This window comes from Aquila chrysaetos, chromosome 25, assembly GCF_900496995.4.
Source record: "Aquila chrysaetos chrysaetos chromosome 25, bAquChr1.4, whole genome shotgun sequence".
NCBI lineage: Eukaryota > Metazoa > Chordata > Aves > Accipitriformes > Accipitridae > Aquila > Aquila chrysaetos.
Window position 1 is genome coordinate 1316499 of NC_044028.1, and position 19002 is coordinate 1335500.

Consider the following 19002-nt stretch of genomic DNA (forward strand, 5'->3'; position numbering starts at 1 on the left):
TGGCACCAGCCATGGCCGATAGCACCCGGGCGAGCACACGCACGAGGTCTGCAGAGCCTTCGGCGGCTCTTGTGTCCCCAGCGGTGCCCTGGGCTCCCCCCGGGCTTTTCATCACGCAGGGGTGTGAGCGCTGGTGTCCTCGCCAGCCCCAAACCTCAGTAATTACCTCCCCATTAGGTCCAGGTGCCCACAGCATCGGTGCCCCAGGCCTGCCCTGCTCCCGAGCGGCATCTCCATCCCAACGGGTGCGAAGAAGCTGGAAAACACCAGGCAATGTCCCGGCTCTGCGGCAGATCCACGTGCCGATAAAAACATGGTGTAGACCCATGGCCAGGCCTGATGCAAGTTTGATTGAATGGGAATGAGATGTATTTTATGTCCTTAAAGCACATTAAGTGCTTGGAAGTTAATTGGTATTTAATTAGCATAAATTAAGCTCTTTAATAACAAAAACAACGCAGTATTACAGATGCTTTATTAAAAGTCACCCTGACAAATTAAAAATGAACGTGCTGAACGCATCAAGAGCAAAACAGGGAAGCACACGCGGCCGTGCGCGGGCCATCCCCCACCTCCTGCCCCCCTCGCCTGCACCCAGGGACCGCGAGCAGCGCTCAGCAGCATCGCCGCCCCGGTGGGACCGCAGCCCCCCAGCCCACCTCGCCCGCACCCGCCGGGCGAAGGGTCCTGGAGCCGGGGTGCAGGAGGGAGCCGGGATGCAGGAGGGAGCCGGCCCCGCGCAGAAGCAGCTGCAGCCATAAGCGTGTTTCCTGCGGCGTCGCAGGGCCGCGCTTCCTCTCGAAAGGGGAAGGTGGGTGCCCATCGCGCCCAAGTGTGGCAGCTGCAGAGGTCTGCGCCCCGAGCGGGGGCCGGGGCAGGTCAGGGCCCCCCCAGTGGCTCCCCACGGCCCCCAGGTCCCACCAGCACCTGCTCCCGCACCCCCCCAGGGTCCCTCTGGGGAGGAAGCAGCGACTTTGCTCCTTGTTTGGTTTGGCATTTTTTTGTGGCGTTGCCATGACAACCGTCCTAGTGACATCTTCATGCTATTTGTCTCCTTCTGTGGGTTGCATCATTTTCCTTCCTGAATGAGCAGCTGCCTGTGCCCCGGCTCACCTGGGGCCCGTGCTGCCCACCGCGGGGTACCATGTCCCCCTGCCCAGCCCCGGGAGAGCTGCCTGCGGGAAGGGATGCAGGCAAATACACACGCCCCAAGTCAGGGATGCTTTAATTCCAGCATTTCCTCACTTCAGCATCTCTACAACCTTGTCCTTTTCTAAAAAAGAATGCATCGTTGTATGTGCGTGCGTGCATGCGTGCATGTGTGGGTCACCTCCTGGGCTGGGAAAATAGAAAGCAAGCTGAAAATAGAGAGGTGACATTGTGCGGGGCTCTGCCAGCCCCACGGGGACATCAGAAAGCTGGGAACGTCCTCCCTGCCACAGCAACGGCTTTTCTGCCTCTGCGTGGCACAGCCTGTGAAAAGAGGTAGGAAGCATCTGCTTTACCCTGGGGGTTTCCTCCAGACCCACTGGCAGCAGGAGACAGGGAACAGCCGGAGCCCAGCACAAGGTCCTGGCCCTGCGAAGACGCTATTGCTCCCGCTTGCAGCAGCCCGGCCCTCTCCCCCTCCTGTCTCCCCCTGCTCTCCAGCCCCGTTTCTGGACTGGTGCCCCGGGTGCTGGGCTGGGCAGCCCCAGGCAGGGGGGCACAGGCCCCCCCCAGCACAGCCCCTTCCCCAGGGGCACCCCAGAGCCACTCTTGTAGGGGCTGGGAAAGCAACAGACGTTGCCCACGTTAAAAGTTTGCAGAATTAGGAGTGACTAAACCCAGGTAACTTGAGGGGTTCCCTGCTGGGGCTGGGAGTACTCACAATGATGCTCATGTGCCAGTTTACCACCCAACAAACCCTTCGAGCGGTGAGGACGGGGTCCCTATGAATCCCCCCGCCCCCCCGGTGGAAGCTGGGGAGTCCGCACGATGAGTCAGGGCAGAGCTGCCGTAGGGGACGGATACCCGGCTGACGTAAAAAGCTGCTGCGCTGGCTCCTCTCCCCCTGCCCACACAGCTCCATCATTTTCCTTCTGCCGACTCCTCCTGCTTATGGCAGCAGCTCCCTCCGCCAAGGCAGCCCCCTTCCCTTGCCCCCCGGCCCCCAGCACTCGTCCTCTGGCATGGGAGGGACGGACCCACCCTGAGCTCTCGGTGGGCGCATCACCCCTGGCCCTCCTGATGCCAAGAGGGGCCAGAATTCGGACTGCCGCCAAAGCTCTCTATGTGTCAGTCTCTATAGGGCAGGCCACAGGCAAGAGCTGCTCGGCATCATCCTGGAGCTGCGCGAGGGACAGGAGCCGATCCACGGCACAAGCCGTCAAGCAGGCTCCTGTGGAGGAACATCCTGCCATGCCGGAGCATGGGCTCCCCACGGGCTGGATGCTGAGGAGGGAGCTGGTGGAGAGAGAGCAGAGATGCTCAAATTGAGACAAATGCAGGAGCCGGTGTGGGGCAGGGCACAGAGCCTCGCAGCACCCACCGTCACGTTCGGGGCTGGGAGCTCCGGCAGGTGTGTGCCAAGGCAGAGGGAGCTAGCTGCATCGGGCCTCGGAATTAATATTGTCATGAAGAAGTTAGAAAGCGATTAGTGTCAGCACTGACAAGCAATATCACAGAGTCCCCAGGCAGGGCTGCTCCACTCAGCTTCTCGCCACCTTGGCGGGATTACGGCAGGCTCCTCACAGGGCGTTTGGGAACCGGCAGCTCTCACTCCCTGCCCCAGGGAGCTGGAGATGCTCCTGGAGAGCAGCCCAGCACGGGGCTGCCGGTCACTGCCACACACACCGGACCACCTGAGCACGGGACAGTGGTGCCCACCCCGGAGGGCGCAGGGCTCCCTGGCACCGCAGACACCCAGGCACGGCCCTGGTGGGACGGATGCCGTGCACGACCGATGCCGGGGGAGGCTCGGACCCCACGGGTGCTGCTGTGGGTCAGAGGATGCTCCTGGCAGGTCGGTCCCACAGCCGCGGCAGGGGCTGGCAGAGCCCTGGTGAGCGGGGTGAGAGCAATGCTGCCCGGCCCTGCTGCCAGGGCAGGGCTGCCTGGTTCAGCTGGGCTGCTTTCCATCGTCCCTGCAGTGTCAAGCGAACCATCTCCTGAGCACAAGCTGCCTGGGAGATGCAGAGGGGAGGTGGGATGGTGAGGAGCAGGAGCAGGGAGCTTCAACGGTGGCTGTGCTGAGCCGCACCGGCCGCCCACGGCAGGTCAGCAACAACGGCACGCACGCAGCCTTGCATCTGGCATCACTTCAGGAGCAGGCGGATGGTCCGGTCGCCGATCAGGAGCCTTTAGGGAGGTAAAAGAGAGAAACTCAGGGTTAGGTTTTTTTGCCATTGCAAGCGTGCATCAGAAACCCAGCAACAGCCCAGTGCCAGCCTGAGCCTGGATTCGCCCCGCACAAAGACATGGATGGAGCAAACGTGGATTTGGAGACAGGTTGGATCTTTGCTGTTGCCCTGTCCTCCTGCGAAGGAGAAGGGAAAGGAGTCTCCAGCCCTTGGCCATCTCTCTGGAAAAGCGGCTGCTTGCAGCCTTGACCCAGGGAGCAGGGAACAGCCCGGGCAGGGCGCAGGGCAGAGACCCCGGGGAGGCGGCAGGGTGGGAAAGGGGGGGGGTCAGCCTGCACGGCTCCGCTCTCCTTACCGCTGCGGGCACCACGTACCTCACCAGCACGCCGACAAGGAGGGCAGCGACCATGGGCCCTACCCAGTAAACCCAGTGATAGTCCCAGTAGTTCGCTACCAGAGCTGGCCCAAAGGCTCTGGCAGGATTCATGCAGGCTCCGGACACGCCACCTCTGAAAGAGGAACAAACCGGCTGCATCAGCCCTGCGGGACACGACACCGGGACCTGTCCCCCTCGCTGCTGGGACAGGGTGATGCACAGGGCTGGAGGCAGCCGCGTACCCCTCCCGGGGCTCCTTGCCTGGGGTCTGGCCCTGTTCTGGGTGGGTGGCAGGCTTGGACCACCCCGGCCCCCATCCAGGCACTGCTGCTCAGTGCCCGGGTACAGTTTGCTTTTGCAGCATAACGATGCCAGACCCGAGCGGCTGCAGCGCAGGGACCAGCTCGACCCAACAGCCCACGGTGGCTGCTCACCGGTGGGTACCTGCCTTCCCTCACCAGCGTTTGCAAGATACCGGGGAAAACCCGGTGCGGGGTGGAAGCACGAGTGCCGAGTCTATTTTGGGGCTTACCGGGAGCTGGGCTTTTAAAGAGGGGAAGCTCTGTGCCACACGTAGGTAGCGGAGCGGGGCAGGAGAGACGATTGCATTTAGAGATTAAAGAAAACTGCAACAGATAAATATTTGCACACGAGGTTTGTGCAGTGTTTAAATAAGAGCTCTGAATCCCGCTAGAGGGGGCACTGCCTTAACTAAACAACCCATTAACATTCATAATTGTGTGCACTCGTTATCTGATCGCAGTGGCACAAGACCCAGGCTGCTCGCCCAAAACGCCTGCCTACGCCGAGGCTGCGCTTGGCAGCGTTTCCAGCAGCCGCGAGGACACGCGGCGAGGAACGGCTCCCGATAAACCCTCTCCTGTTTGCTCAGGGCTTCCTACGACAAACACCGCCCGTGCGGCCCTTCTGTTTTATCAGCCCATAACAGGTACTTGTAAAAGCTGCTCTGGCTCAAGTGCCACACTCCGGGCTCGAGCCGACGGCCTCTCCTGCACCCAGCCAGCTCGCTCAGCTCTCCCCAAAAATACCAGGGGGCCAGTGGGCTCATTTGCCTGCCTGGCGTGCTTGGCTTTCCTCAGTTTCCCTGGCCAGCAGGTCCTGTGCTGCGCTGCAAGGGGGCACATCCCATCCCATCCCATCCCATCCCATCCCAGGCACCGGCACTCTCTCCTCCCCGGTGCAGGATGCAGCAGCCGCAGTGCCGGCCGGGGAGGGAGCAGGGGAGCCCTCATGCTGGCTGCTTAGAGCTGCCCCGTGGGCTCTGCTCAGCCAGCACCGCAGGGAGCTCTGAGCACCAGCTCCGTCCCCGCAGCCCACGGTCCCATCCTGACCCCCTGCTCGAGGCACCCTGCCCGGTGACGGCGGCCGCTGGGGCGGATGGCACCGGCTGGCCGGTGGGAACGCGCGCGGGGAGAGGACTCGGCGAGCTCACCCCGCCAGGATGTCGACCGTGACCGTCAAGCCGATGCAGAAAGGTGCCAGCGGGGTCTTGGTCTTCCCGTTGACGGCGCCCATGCAGACCGCGAGGACCAGGAAGGTGGTCATGACGATCTCGCCCATGAGGACGGAGGGGATCTGCTCATCAGCTGCGATGCTGCTGAAGGCTCCTCCGCTGGCATTCACGTACCGCTCGCTCACCGCCACGGCCTGCATGGGGGGAGCCCGGTTTGTGCCGTCCACGCTCCATATTGTGGGCTTTAACGGGCATATGTGCTCACTGTCAGGACAGCGTGGGCGGGCGTAGCATCAGGTTAAAGAGGAGCTAATCTCATCACTTTCCTCCTGAAAGCCAGCCCTAAGCGCCTGGCAAATATAAACTCATTAGCGAAGGCTCTGAGCGTCTCCCGAGATAATGAGCCAGCCACCGCTCTCCGGCGGGATGAGCCTCACCCAGCTGCCGAGGGGTTTGCAGTGGCCAAACCGCACCGTGCAGCTGCGTGCGGGCTGGCCGGCTGCTGGGAATGGGCAGCACGAAACGTAAATTAACCTTACAGCACAGTGCCGTAAGTAGAAGCGCAGGCAGACACCGTGCGTGAAAATGGCTGGAGCTGCAGAGGTACCGCGCACCGTTCAGTGCCTAATCAGTGCACCATAGCAAACCTGTGGAGAACAGCTGCCATCCAGGATTAATTAGCCGGGCCCCAGAGCGCCGTGCAGAACCAGCACCCCCACATCTGCGTGGCACTGCCAGACCCAAGCCAGCAGCGGGGGGCGAGTTGCCCGAGTTCTGCAGTCAGGTCGTGACAGACCTGGGAAGAGGAACCGGGCGCCCTGGCCCCAAGAACCAGACAAGCCCCACGGCCACGCGAGCCTCTGAGCCGTATCCCCTTGTGAGAAATCAGGGCTCTTAATGACATGCAGAACGGATGCACCGCGTCCCCCTCGCCCTCTCCATCACACACGCTGCTGCAGGAGACCCCAGGGCTGGGCAGCAGGTTGGGGCTGGCCAGGCCAGCTCCGGCAGAGCAGGGGGTGTCCCTGCACCCCCGCATTAGCCCTCGTTAAAGAGACTCCCCAGGTGTCCATACCTTTGCCAGGCTGGCTCCTATCGTCCCTCCACAGAGCTGGGAGAGCCAGTAAGGAATGAGCATCGTCATGTTCAGCCCGCCGACCAGCCACACGCCCAAGGACACGGCGGGGTTGAAGTGTCCTCCGCTGCACAGGAGAGAGGAGCATCAGCGAGGGGTTCACCCCCAGGGTGGGGTTCCCTCCTGGGGGCTCGAGCGCTGCACTCGCCATGGACTGGAGCCACAAATGCTTTTTCAGTCCTTCCCGGGAGGTGTTATGCACTGCAGAAGAGCAAAATCCAGCCATTTCCTTTCTCTGCAGTTACTGCTTCGAAGCAGCAGCATCTTCACGCTGGATACCCAACCCCTCCCACGGGGCTGGCAGGGGCAGGAGTTTGGGACTGGGTCTCCCGATACCCCCAGGGGATTCCAGGAGCTGCCGCAGCACTGCCGGGGGAGGTACGAGGAGAAGGGGTCTCTCCTGGCGTTGCAGGGTGCTGCAGGCTGCAGAACGCACCAAAGCCCTGCCCAAGTCCCTGGTGCAGGGGGGTTACACCGCTGCCCCCACCCCCAGCGAGAGCTTTGCCTGTGGCAGCAGCACAGCCCGGCCGCCAGCGCTGTCTGGAGCAGCTCCTCTGGGGGCAAAGACAGAGGGAGGAAAGTCATTCCCCGTAACATCCTTGTGACAGCCACCCCTGCTGCTCAGGGGAAGTGGGGGGGGCACTGATGGAGCTGGTACCCAGCTTGGCAGGACACAAGTCCCCGGGGCAGCAGGGAAGGGGATAAGCGCTGTCGGACAGGGCTGAGGCCACCTCCCAGCCATACCAGTGCTGCTGGACTCTGCTGGGACTTTCAGGGTTTATCTGCCTCTGCTCGATGTGAATGCAGAGGCACACAGGTCTCCCTGCATCCCTGCCCGCTGCCCACCACGGCCCTGGCAAGGGCTGGCAGGAGCCGGCGCTCGCCTCCTTATGAGACCTAAATCATTCGTCTTGAAGACCACATGCAAGACAAACTCAGATACCTTCTAATTAAAACAGATTACCATGAGACATGTGTTAATGAACAGGTTTCATAACCAATCAGCCCTAATAATTGCTGGTGCAGCCGATGAGTCAGAGTGTCTAGGAACTATAATCACATCTTATTCTTCAGCTGTAATTAAAGACCCATCATATGAGAACAAGAAGTTGTGTTGTTTAGGCTAGCAAACGTCTCGACCAGACAGGGCTCTGGCTGCAAATACCCTCGGGACGGGTGGGAGCCGGCGGGCTAAAGGAGGGCCTGTCTGCAAATAAACCCTGGCCAGAGCACCCACCCACCCGTGGCATGGACAGCAGCCTGGCCAGCGAGCACTCATCCCGAGCCAGGCTCCTCTCCAGCCTCTCTGGACACAAATGTCTAAAACCTGACTTTTAGGCTAAAACATCTCCTTGCGCAGGACCCTAAGCCAGCTCCTCCTTGCTTCGGAGCTAACGGGGGACCCCCGAGACGCCTCTGCAGCCCCTCGTCACAAAGCCCCCCCGTGCTGCTCCCCTCGCCCGTGGCTTCGCTGTGCCAAGGGCGTCCGGCTCTGCTCCGCCGGCACACGCACCCCTGATCACCGAGTCCCGACTGCACAAACCTCACCCTGAGGCGTTATCCCTCCTAATCAGGCGCTGATAAATTACCAGTTGGTTTGCTCTGGACTCCAGGGCTTGCACGTGAGCCCAGCTGAGCCACCCTCCCCGGCCGGGGGAGGTTTGTGTCCCAGCCCGGTGTGCTGGGGGGGACAGCCCGGAGCCACCCCATCCGTGGGCTGCGCGGAGCCGACCGAAGGGAAGGGAACAAGACTCCACGGGGAGCGTTTCAGCTTCTTCCTTCAGTGTAAATCTGTATCTTAGCGTCAAACAACAGCTTTTTCAACGAGCAGGTTTGTCTAAATGTTGCTTTTGAGGAATTGAAACCATTTGTAAATGGAATCCAAATTTTTCACCTGAAAATACACAGGGGAGTAGCATACTCGGGTCAAAATGTTTCGTTCTGACATCCTTTTAAAAGGAAACGTCTCAGCTTCCCAAAGGAATGCCTCTGTTTCAGCTTTGACTGTTTTTATCAAAAGGGGCTAAAAATAAAGCATTGCAATCAAAAGCCAAGCGAACTCCCCCAAACCCGAGGCATTATGGGCAACCACCACCTAAGCAGCCACGGCATTAACCAAGAGGCTCGACGGCAGCGCAGCGTTGCTGCAGTCACCGGTATTTGGGCAGGAAAGATCCTACAGGCAGCGCGTGGGGAGACGCGAGCATCTCCTCCCGTCCACGCATGGAAATGGTGCGGGTGCTGCGGCAGGGACCGCAGTGAGGGGGTGCAGAGGGGGTGGCGGGGGGGACACGTGCAGCCCCAGGTGCCGGCCCCCCTTACCTGATGTCTCCCAGGATGGCGATGGTGAGCCCCAGGGCCAGCCCGTGTGCCAGGGCGGGCTGCAGCCTCCCCGTGCCCTCTGCATCCTCGATCACGGAGAGGCAGCCGATGAAGATGAAGAGCCCGCTGCCCAGCAGCTCGGCCACGCAGGGCTGGACGTAGCGCTCGTACCAGTGAGGCCGCGAGGGCTTGGACTGGACGTCGATGTCCATCGCCTCCTTCACTGGGCGGTGACCACGCTCGGCAGCGGCCATGAGCGGGGCTGGAACGAAGCAGGCAGAGCCCTGGTGGCAGCCGGGCACGATCGAGGGGATGCTGCAGAGCGGAGGGCTGGAGAAACTGGAGATGCAGGCTCAGGTCTCGGAGGGGTCTTGGTGCAGGGACGAGGACCCTCGAGGAGCACCCCGCTTGTCCCGCTGAAAGGCTGGCAGGCTCCCCTTGACCTGTATGAAGAGGTAGTGGATGGGAGGCTCTAAAAAATGGATTGGATTTGCATTGCTTAAAAAAAAAAAAAAAAAAAGGGGGCAATAAAAGCTGATAGGCCAGCCCCCAGGAATATAAAAGCTCTTTATCACTGCCATTCCTTGGTTCAAGGCTTTGGTTTTTTTTTTCCCTGTGGGCTTTTTTTTGTTGTTGTTGTCATTGTTTTAATGTTTTCTGCCAAGACTCAGAATCTGATTCCTTTCATGTAGATACCCGGAGTGCCGGCACCTGTGCGAAGCCCAGCTGGCCTGCTTCACTGGGCAGCTTTTACCTGCTTGTGCTGCCAAGAGGCAGCACGTGCCAGAAGGACCACAACATCGTGTGTGCCGGGGGACGCACGGATCCAGCAGTGCCCTAGGAAATGGCTTACATAGCTCTGGGGAGGGAAAAAACCACTCCTTGTGAAAAATCACTCCTGGCCAAGAGCTCAGTTCTCTGTAAATAAGTCTAAGCCCAGGCGTAACACAAGAGACGAGAGCCCTTCCTGGCATGGTGTGACTGAGAGCCCTGAAATGTCTGCAGAAGCAGACACACGAGGTGCAAGGGGAAGGCTGCGCCCCGGGAAAGGGTGTCCAGAGGCACCGTGCTGACGTGGGGGGAGGCAAACTGAAGCCCCTCGGAGCCAGCCCAGGACTCGGAGCAGTGTCCGGGGTTAGGCGTGGAGGGCAGACGCCTCCTTCAAGAACTGCCAGACGTTGGTACCTTTGGGCATGGCAAACACGTGGGATTTAACTTGTTACATCAGTAACGCTTAAGGGGCTTTAAAACCTTAAAGACAGCATCAGCATGGAGAGACCTATCACCAGACCTCTTCCTACAGACCCTAGAGAGCAGGTAAAGTGACCGATTTGCCTCGAGTTACTGAAGGAGCCTGCCTGAACCACAGTCAAAGCCAGTTCCCCTAAACCTCAGCCCACGTCCTGCCCAGACCTCCAAAAGTGGGGGATCCATATCCCCCTTGCACTGCCCTCAAATAAAAGATTGCTGGCGAGGGTGCCAAGGGATCCACTGGCAGCTTTGAAAGTTGACGTTGATCAACCACTTAAAACAAAACCTCCCCAAACCCCCACAGCACCCCGTAAGGGATCACCCACTGCCCAGAAAGCCAGACCCGAGCCCCAGCAGAGGCCGGGGAGCTGCAGCCGGCAGGCGAGGGGGGGCACGGCCGGGAGGCTGCAGCCTGGCCGGGGACACTGGCCACCACCGCTGCCCGTGCAGCCACGGGCACGGCAGAAACCGCCCTGGCGACACGAGCGCGCGGGTCTCTGCATCGCGGCTTGCGTCGAGCAGCAGGAACGCGCCTGCCGCCTGCGCGGGGATGCAACCCACCCCGCAGGAGACGAGCACTGCAGCGTTTCACCTCCTTGAGCAATCGCCCGCAACGTTTCGTGTTTGTAGTGGGTAATTAAGGATTGGGGTTTATAGGTATTTTTTTTTTTTTTCCCCTCTCGTAAGCAAGGGTAAAGAATGCCACGGATGTTTTATGATGTTTTCACAAGACACTGGGAATGGGAAGGAAATTTCCACTTGCCTGTCCCAGGCAGGGCTGTTGCTGGCCACACAACAGACAACGGTCAGGCCAGAGCTCCAAGGGAATCCCAGTTCAGGCACCTCAAAATGAGCCTCCGTCAACTCATTTCCCCTACCGGGAGCATGTTTCCTACAGACAAAAGGTCCTGGCATCAAGTTAGAGAAATCACTAGAATATGGAGAGTGAGAGCTGGGGTTGGCTGGTCTTTGGGGCTCCTCTTTGAACCCCCTGCACAGACCTGTGGAACAGGAAAATACCCGATTCCATCTCATCAGCTCACAGAGCACAGTCACCTGGAGCCAGTTTCCAACAGGTCCATCGAATCCAGCTGTCACCACATCTCACGGCACAACCAGATGAGGGTTTCATTGGGAGGGATTTCAACTCGGGCAAAAGGAATCCAGATTTCTGGGTATTTATTATGAGATTAATGTAACACATATCCAGATTTCATCTGGTGCTTCTTACCAGCAGCTCTCACAGCGCTGTACAAGTGATGCTGGCATCGCATCAGAGTGCCAAGAGGCGGCTGAGCTGCCCCCGATCGCCGGCAGCGCCGGGCAACAGCACCGGGCAGCGTGGGCAAAGCCCCGGGAGCCAGCCCACGGCTCTGCCCCTCTTTGGCCAGGGCAGAGGCAGCAAAATTTTGCAATGCTGCTGCCGCCGCGTACACAGTGCAGGAACGCTGCCGATGGCGATGCCATCACGCCTGGACCGCGGCCGTACAGGCTGCTGCAGATGTCTCCAGGTGGAGCGATGGCTTCGGAGCACTGGAAGGTCACAGCCCAAAAGTGAAGATTAACTCCGCGTCCTTGGCTTTTAAACATTTACCATTATTGTTTGGGGAGCAGGGATGTTTGCCTGAGCCTTCTAGAGGAAATGCTCTGCATTCAGGCAACAAAGGAATTAATTATTACTAAGGACAGGACTGAAACAAGAAAACAGAAGTGTGATCTTGAGGGAACTTTTTTCCCCCATTGGTAGGAGCTCCAGCCAAGCGGCTGCACACCAAGTGCCAGCCAGCACTGCCCGGGCATCCCATGTCTGCCATGTGGGACTGACTGAAAAAAAATCGCTGGAGGAAACTGGCTCGGGAAATTTCAGCACTGTGCAAAACACTGACTGATTTGTTTTCGAAGATTAGGGAAAAGGAAGCATTTTTTTGCAGGGCCACAGCTGATGTGCCACTAACCGAACAGTTCACTTGGCAGTTTCTTGCCTTTCTTTCTGGAGTCCAGGGAACACTGTTGTTCTCTAACCACTGCCTCGGTGTAAGGACAGTTACAAAGGAAAATAATGCTTCCCACATGTAATTCAAGTTAACCTCAAAAACAGGGACAAAACCAAAACAATAAAATAACAATATTTTCAGCACCTGTCAGCTGTGGCTCTTAAAGCACTTTCGAGCCCCTAAATCCTATCTGAACTTCCTGATGGACAAATGAGGCTGAGCAATCACTTGGCTCGTCCCCAAATCATCACAGCACGCACAGCAAAGGGGCAGAACTGGACCTGGCAGCATGGGAGCATGGGAGGGCAGGCAGGCAAAATACAAACTAGCCACATAGGAATTATCTAAAGTTTTCAGCTGTGCCATGCTGAGAAGTGCCAGAAGATTGTGCAAGACAAAGGGACGAAGGGTTGTTCAGCGTGGTCAGAAGTTGCACTACTGGCAAGATGAGCAAGGGCAAAGCAAGGAACTCTGGACTGAGAGGTCCACCGAGGCTCGAAGGGAACAGCATCATCTCAGCACACTCGGGGCTGCCTGAACTCTCCCACACAGTCAAAGGTTTACAGCAGCAATATACACGATCTATATTTATAGAATTGGCAGAGGTGGTGTTGGATTTCTCTTGTGTTTACCCTGAACTGTGACTTTCCTGCACTTACAACTCTTGAGCATAATACGTTTTCCATAATACGTAATAAGTGATTGCTACAGACCCAATTTAAGCTACATCTCAATCCAACATTACTCCTATGCCATTCTGAGAAGAGGCCGCTCCAGCACCTGCCTTTTGTTTAGAGACGCCACTAACGTGCAAAGAAAACAACCCTGCTCTTAGCACCCTTTGCCCCTCATGGATAAGATTAAGTACTTGGCACTAAGGTTTACTCAGTAAGCTTGATAGAAACTACGCTCATGGGAAAAGGCGTGGGGATGAGAACAGATAAATCTGTTCATATTAGCAGACACTTATTTTTGTCCTTGTTTGTGCTTGCACCAATTTGTTAAATAAGTGACAACAGCAACTGTGTCAATTAGGACAGGAAATGGTGGTACAAAACAAGCAACAGCTTCAAAAAATCCTTTTTAGGAACCGTAGAGAACATTTCCCATGTCCATCCACCTGGACAGAAAAGTCAGAATACTCCTATTTTATTCAGCACCCCCCCAATGTTTCATTCTGTTTCTCCCAGCTTCATTGCGCAGATCTGCAACCTTTCTTTTCCTTTTCTCTATGAACCATCACACCTAATGTCAAACCACCCAAACTCAAAAAAGCACTGAAGCAGACACTTACAGACATGCTCAAGTGCCATTAACATTTAACAATGTTTAAGTGCAGGACTTGAGCATATGTGGAGTCTCTGTTGCATCAGTGCCAGTACATTTCATAGGACAGACTTCTGACTGCATATCTATTAAAAAAAGCTATCAACAAAGTATTTTGGTGCTGCACAGTGGTGTTGCTGCAAGGAAAGACCCCAGCATAGCCAGCATCCATGGTCAGCTCTTTTAAAAAGCAATAAAGAAGGCAAAGACAACTGATTTGACACTGCCTTATCTTTGCGGTATTTATCTTGGAGACTGATAGTCTTAATGATTACACAACAGTTACTGAATGAGAACTTGCAGAATTATTTGCAGCTCGTAGCAGTAACACAGGTTAGCTGACCTCTGCCCATTTATACATCCTATATTGCATAATAGTTTTACTTCAAATTGCTACCGTAATGCTCGAGTGCAGATGGAAATTTCCAAGGGTTCTTAATACAGATTTACTCCTGCCTGTTGGAAAACAGGGACAGATTTGGGTCAGTTCTGCATACACAGAGTAGACTGGTTTTTGAGAAAGGAAAATAACCAGTAGAATGAAGCCATACTTAGACCTTAATTCTGGTATTTAACATTAAAATCCACCAAGCTCTCAAAGAAGGGATGGGTGCTCCTAGTCCCATGCAGCATACACACATGCACATCTTCCCTGCAACTACCTAACACTTGACTCCCCGTGACTATCCTTAAGGCCGACTACAACAGAATATTTCTGTCCTTGATAATCACATTTCCCTGTGCCCCAGCAGCACACAGACCTGAAAAATCTTGTAAGCACAAAATGAGGAACTGGTAACTCTGCAGAGAAGCTTGAAATGCTATGAGCTAAACTAACAACCACTTTTCATTCAGTCCCTAGAGCTGGATAATCCCTGTAAGGAACTAAATAATTAAATTTTCTAGAAGGGGACTTCTTTTATCCATCTTTTAAGAGTGAGTAGACAATGCTCAGACATGGGTCACGTGGCTGGAAGACAGGCACAGTAAAGCGTAACCACTTAAACTGTGGCTGAAGCTTGGGCAGAGCGAGGATCAACATCCAGGACTCAGCATGGAGCAGATACTAGGATTTTCTTGTACCTGTCAGGAACAATTTGTGACAGTTGTCTCAAAGGGAGGCAAGGACCACGTGCTCCGACTCCCTCTGTTTGCCATGACAACTGGACTCAGCATCCTCATTGTGCAAATGCTTCACAACCACAGGCACTGGAACAAGCAAAGAGGATTAACAGCATCATCTTGCTTCAAGAACAGCAAGTATGACCAGACACAATTCCTCAGGCTGCCCTTTCTCGCTACCCACGTTCCCTGGTAGAGCTCATTCAGCGGCACCTTCATCCCCCCCACGCACCCCGCAGCTGCCAGGTCAGTCTCCCGTCAAAGCCCCACACAGAACCACAGCCAGCCTGGCCGTCATCCTCACTGGAGGTCCCGTGCCACCCATGCTCTCCAAATGCACAGCCCACGGGAGGGACAGCCCGACTACCCACCCTGCAGTCGAAACAGAGCGGGAGGACAGGGGGGAGATACAAATTTTCAGGTGCTCCACAACCCATTAGCAACATAGCAAAGAACATCATCACAGGCTTCTCGCCACAGCAGACTTGCAGGAGAACTTTTCCTATTGATGACATCAAATCTCCTGCTGTCACTACATTTACAGACATAGAAACCATATTCAGTAGGGAAGAGGAAACTAGTTCAAGTACTTTTAAGTGATCTTCAACAGAATGACACAGGTGTGGCTATGACATGGAGACCAGAGCTAAATTCAGGGCTGGTAAGAGACAGCCCAGTGGCAAAGATGACAGCGTTGTGCCCTTGTCTAGGGGCAGGTACCAGCCAGGTCTGGCTCCCAGCCTCTTCAGCCAGCACCGACAGTCCCATGCAATGATCTGCTGCAGACACCAGCCAGCGAGCTCCTGCGGCAGGGCCAGGCAAAACCCTTCAAGCATCAGGGGAAGCCGCCAGCAGGGCAGGAGGTTGCAAAGGGAATGATCGAGCTCCTGCACCATAGTTGGCTGGTTGGGGCAATGCAACTCACTTTCACCTTGCAGTTCACTCAAGCTTAAATGATTCCCCCCCTTCCCCCTTTAAACAAACCATTTGCAGGGATGAATTTTGTTGTACTCTCAGTACCAATAACCCAGGCAAAAGGCTGGGCTGGGAGCAGAAAAGAGGCAGAGATTCACCACGCAGCTCAAGGGAGCCACTGCTGACAAGCAGAGTCACACAAACCACAGCAAGCAGCAGCAGAAGGCAAAGGCCATCTCTCCTGGCTAGAAAATGTTTCTCAGCCTTTTTCAGCTAGTGGCTTTCCAGCAAAGTAGCATTGTTTCAGCAGCACTAGGCACTCTCCAAACCCAAATATCCCCTGAAGAGAGGTGAAAGATTTATTTATTTTAGTTAGCGTAACCATGAGAGCTAGACTGCCCACACCCGTCCTCCCAAGGTATCACAAATTCCTTTGATCCTGTTGTAACCCTGAAGCACAAGGTGACCTACTTTCTTCACCACTGTTGGCAACCCAGCTAGAAGAGACTCTTGAAGAGTTCCTGCAGGAATGATTTCCCTTCTCCTAGCTGGATGCTGAACTGTTTAGCTGAACAGCTGCAAGATGGAAAGTCAGACTCATCTAGACGAAGAGCAAATAGGGCACCATCGTGCCTTTCATCCCATGGCACCAGCTCTACTCCTATGCCGCATTCTTCAGTGCTTCCCTCAGATGAACAAATTATACAGGAACTTAAAATAGAAATTGATGAGCAGAAATTCCACCAGTATCTGCCTGATGCTAGCAGAGACATCGTTTCCAAACACAGAGAGGATTAAACTGTGACAAAGACAAAAAAGACTGACTGATAGAGCACAGGACTGTCTCCTGTAGTGAGCCACATTCAAAGCCCATTTATAGGAAAAATGCAACAGCTCAGTGGTTGCATCTTAGATGTCGACCAGTTCAAAGGGAAGAGATTTGTTTGTTCCAGAGCAGGTAAGACTTCAGCTTGGTTCCCACTTACAAAGATATGTTACAAGAGGCTCAAGGAATATGCTCTCAAAGGGGGTCTTGCCAAAATTTAATTGATGGTAGAGGTGGGGCTTTTATGCTATTACGCATCTGTTCATTTTATTCAAAAGAAATCAGCAGGATAGTCTTGTTGCCACAAAGCAAGCATTAGTCACTGCACAAGAAGACTCCTGCAGTGCAGAGGGTGATATAGGGCTTTTGGTTTGGTGTTTTTTTTTTTTAATCCCTGATTCTTAATAACAGAGATATTAGCTGTCAGGTAACCTGTCAAACTTGGCTATCAGCAGATTTGTGACACTACACATTGTCTCGTTTCCCTCATCTTCATACTTAAGCATCTTTGACTCAGCTATTTTAGATTATTTGAATTAACATGCAAAAAGTAAGAGGTTCTTCAGGATAGACACCATCTCTCACTGGCTGCTTGTGCAGCACCCAACACAGGCAATGCTAATGCCAGCAAGTCAGATCAGAGCCGTTTGTGGATGGAGATCAAGGAGCAGAACATCAAAGAGCACTGCAGGCAGAATCAGATATCTTGTCAAAGCCGTACCGAGGAGTCTCCAATACCAAGAGGTTAGTCATCCATTAAAAAGCTCTTACTCCATAAACCGCAAGGAAGAAAATTGCATCCATATGAATACACAAGAAAGTAGGAACTAGCTTTTATACACACTAGAATGAGAATTTTGAGAGATCATCAGAGAGATTAAAGGACAGTTAGGTACGCAATGAGGCTGGAAGGGAAGCGAGATCCAACTCCTGGCAGCTGGAGAGCAATGGCACAGCAGTTACCACCCCTCTCTGTTCCAACAGGCTTGCCTGCTAGCCATCCACAGGGATGCAGATTTAATGTGGCTCATTTCCAAATGATGGAAACGCCTCTACAATAGGGTTAATGCCCACTGTGAGGACACAGCAGGTATAAGCCTGCTCCCAAAAAACACTGTTCTGCTGATTAAAAAAAAAACCCCCATAAAAATTCCATTATCTCAGTTCACCTGAAGCAAAAGGGATCTCAAATACAGCACCAGCTGGTAGAACAACAAGTCCTAGCTCAACCACGTTCCCCAAGCGCTACAGTCCACTCTGAAGATGGAAGTAGTAAAACATTTACTGTTGTCCATCTCTGGTTCACCCTACTGTTTCTTCAAAATGGAAACAAACCAGTAAAGTACCCAACCCCTAGTCATGCTTTCATAACATCACGTCTTTGATCTAGCAAATGAATTTGCAAGACAGCACACACCCCACAGGAGCAAAGCTCTCATGTGAGTCAGAGCATCTGTAGGTGGGAGGCCCTCGTATGCTATACGCTCATTAAAAGCAAGTAAAGCAACTTAATGGCCCACAGCATGATCCAAGATGCAGTACTGATGAAGTCCAAAAAAGTTTGAAGGTAGCAGCATCCAAATAAAAGACTTACCAGGATTCAGACTTGGGAACACAGCCTTTGGGCAAAGGAAAAGGGCTGGGTCAGGGCAAAGGGGCACGAAGGCGAGACAAGCACCTCAGAATCCCAACCTAAATATGCAGCTGTAATATAGCAGTTCTTTTAGAAAGTTATTTCATTTCTCCTCAAATGTACAACCACAAAGAAAACAAACAAACAAACCAAAACCCAACAACAACCCAGTCCAAACCAACTGTCAGTGGAGATCGTGTTATAAAGCTATCACAACTTCAGATGGCTCAAGGCCTGGACTCACAAAGAAGTCAAGAAGATCTGGGCTAAGTATATTTTCAGAGTAACCATGCTTTAGATATTCAATTACCAAGCTTCTGGGCTGCATGAAACCACGTTGGCAGAACTGAGAAGTAAACTTTCACTAGACTGTGGCTCAGTCAGCAGAATCAGACCCATCTTTCCATCAAAACATAGGTTGGTTTCATGGACAGCACAGCCATAATAAAAACCTGCTGTTCCAACTGCTAGTGACTAATAGCAAAAGAGGAGAAAAAAAATGCTGCAAATACAGCAGAACTGACTGCGATTCTTGAGTTCTTTTACCTTTTTTCAAGCCCCTATTCCAGCTTAAGTAGAGACCCTTGCCATTTTGTCAGTGTCACATTAAAGCCCTTTCAGCTGTCAGGCTCTGCCTCCTAAACAAAACCAGGATGGTACAGAGGGGATGACAAAGGTATCTCTCCATAAGGAACCTTTTCAGTACTTATGCTCTGAATAGGGACTGTAGATATAAATTTGCACTGGCATTTTCAAATGAAGTTTTATCCATTTTGCCCTTGTGACCCTGATACTCTTGTCTTCTGGTGGTTATCAGTTGTCTTTACTCAAACCTAAGGTTCCAGATCTTTAGAGGCGAGTTTCTTGCACTGACTTTCTGAAGGGGCAGACACCAAGAAAGTAGTTGCATACTGGTATTCCTCTTTATGCCAGCTGAATATCTACTCTTTACACAGCTACACAGGTTAACTCAGGAGAAACTGTACACTGAAGATGGGCAATGAGGCATGATGCTTTTATCTTCTTCCAGGTCTCTGGTATAAATGCTATATTTAGCTAGGCAGTAAGTTTGGAGGACTCAGAGGACTAATTAAGACAGATTCATAGATCCTTATTGAATTTAGCTCCTTGGGTTCATGTGAGGGTAAGACAGAGCAATTGCACAGTGGGAATGAAAAATATTCAAAAACTCTAAGTAACAACAGTGCGAAACCAGAAAGCAAAACCCAGAAGATGCAGGCCATTAAATGCAGCAGGCTAACTGCCCCTGCTTCCCAAGAAGCAGAA

General features: G+C 54.0%; 1 protein-coding gene across 1 annotated transcript; it reads right to left on the reverse strand.

Moving 5' to 3' along the window:
• Positions 1-612: 612 nt before the first annotated feature.
• AQP8 (aquaporin 8) lies at positions 613-9412 on the reverse strand. The gene is made up of 5 exons (XM_030002139.1): positions 8649-9412; positions 6267-6393; positions 5171-5385; positions 3716-3850; positions 613-3339 (listed from the first exon to the last, which is right to left on the reverse strand). The coding sequence occupies exons 1-5, from the start codon at positions 8900-8902 to the stop codon at positions 3297-3299; spliced, it is 774 nt and encodes a 257-aa protein (XP_029857999.1). The 5' UTR covers positions 8903-9412; the 3' UTR covers positions 613-3296.
• Positions 9413-19002: the final 9590 nt, after the last annotated feature.

Excerpts from the sequence above, each read along its gene's own strand:
- AQP8 (XM_030002139.1), bottom strand. The coding sequence starts at position 8,902 with ATGGCCGCTGCCGAGCGTGGTCACCGCCCAGTGAAGGAGGCGATGGAC. Across the intron at positions 5,386-6,266 it reads TAGGAGCCAGCCTGGCAAAG|GCCGTGGCGGTGAGCGAGCG; the intron begins GTATGGACACCT and ends CCCCCCATGCAG. Across the intron at positions 3,851-5,170 it reads ACGGTCGACATCCTGGCGGG|AGGTGGCGTGTCCGGAGCCT; the intron begins GTGAGCTCGCCG and ends TTCCTCTTTCAG.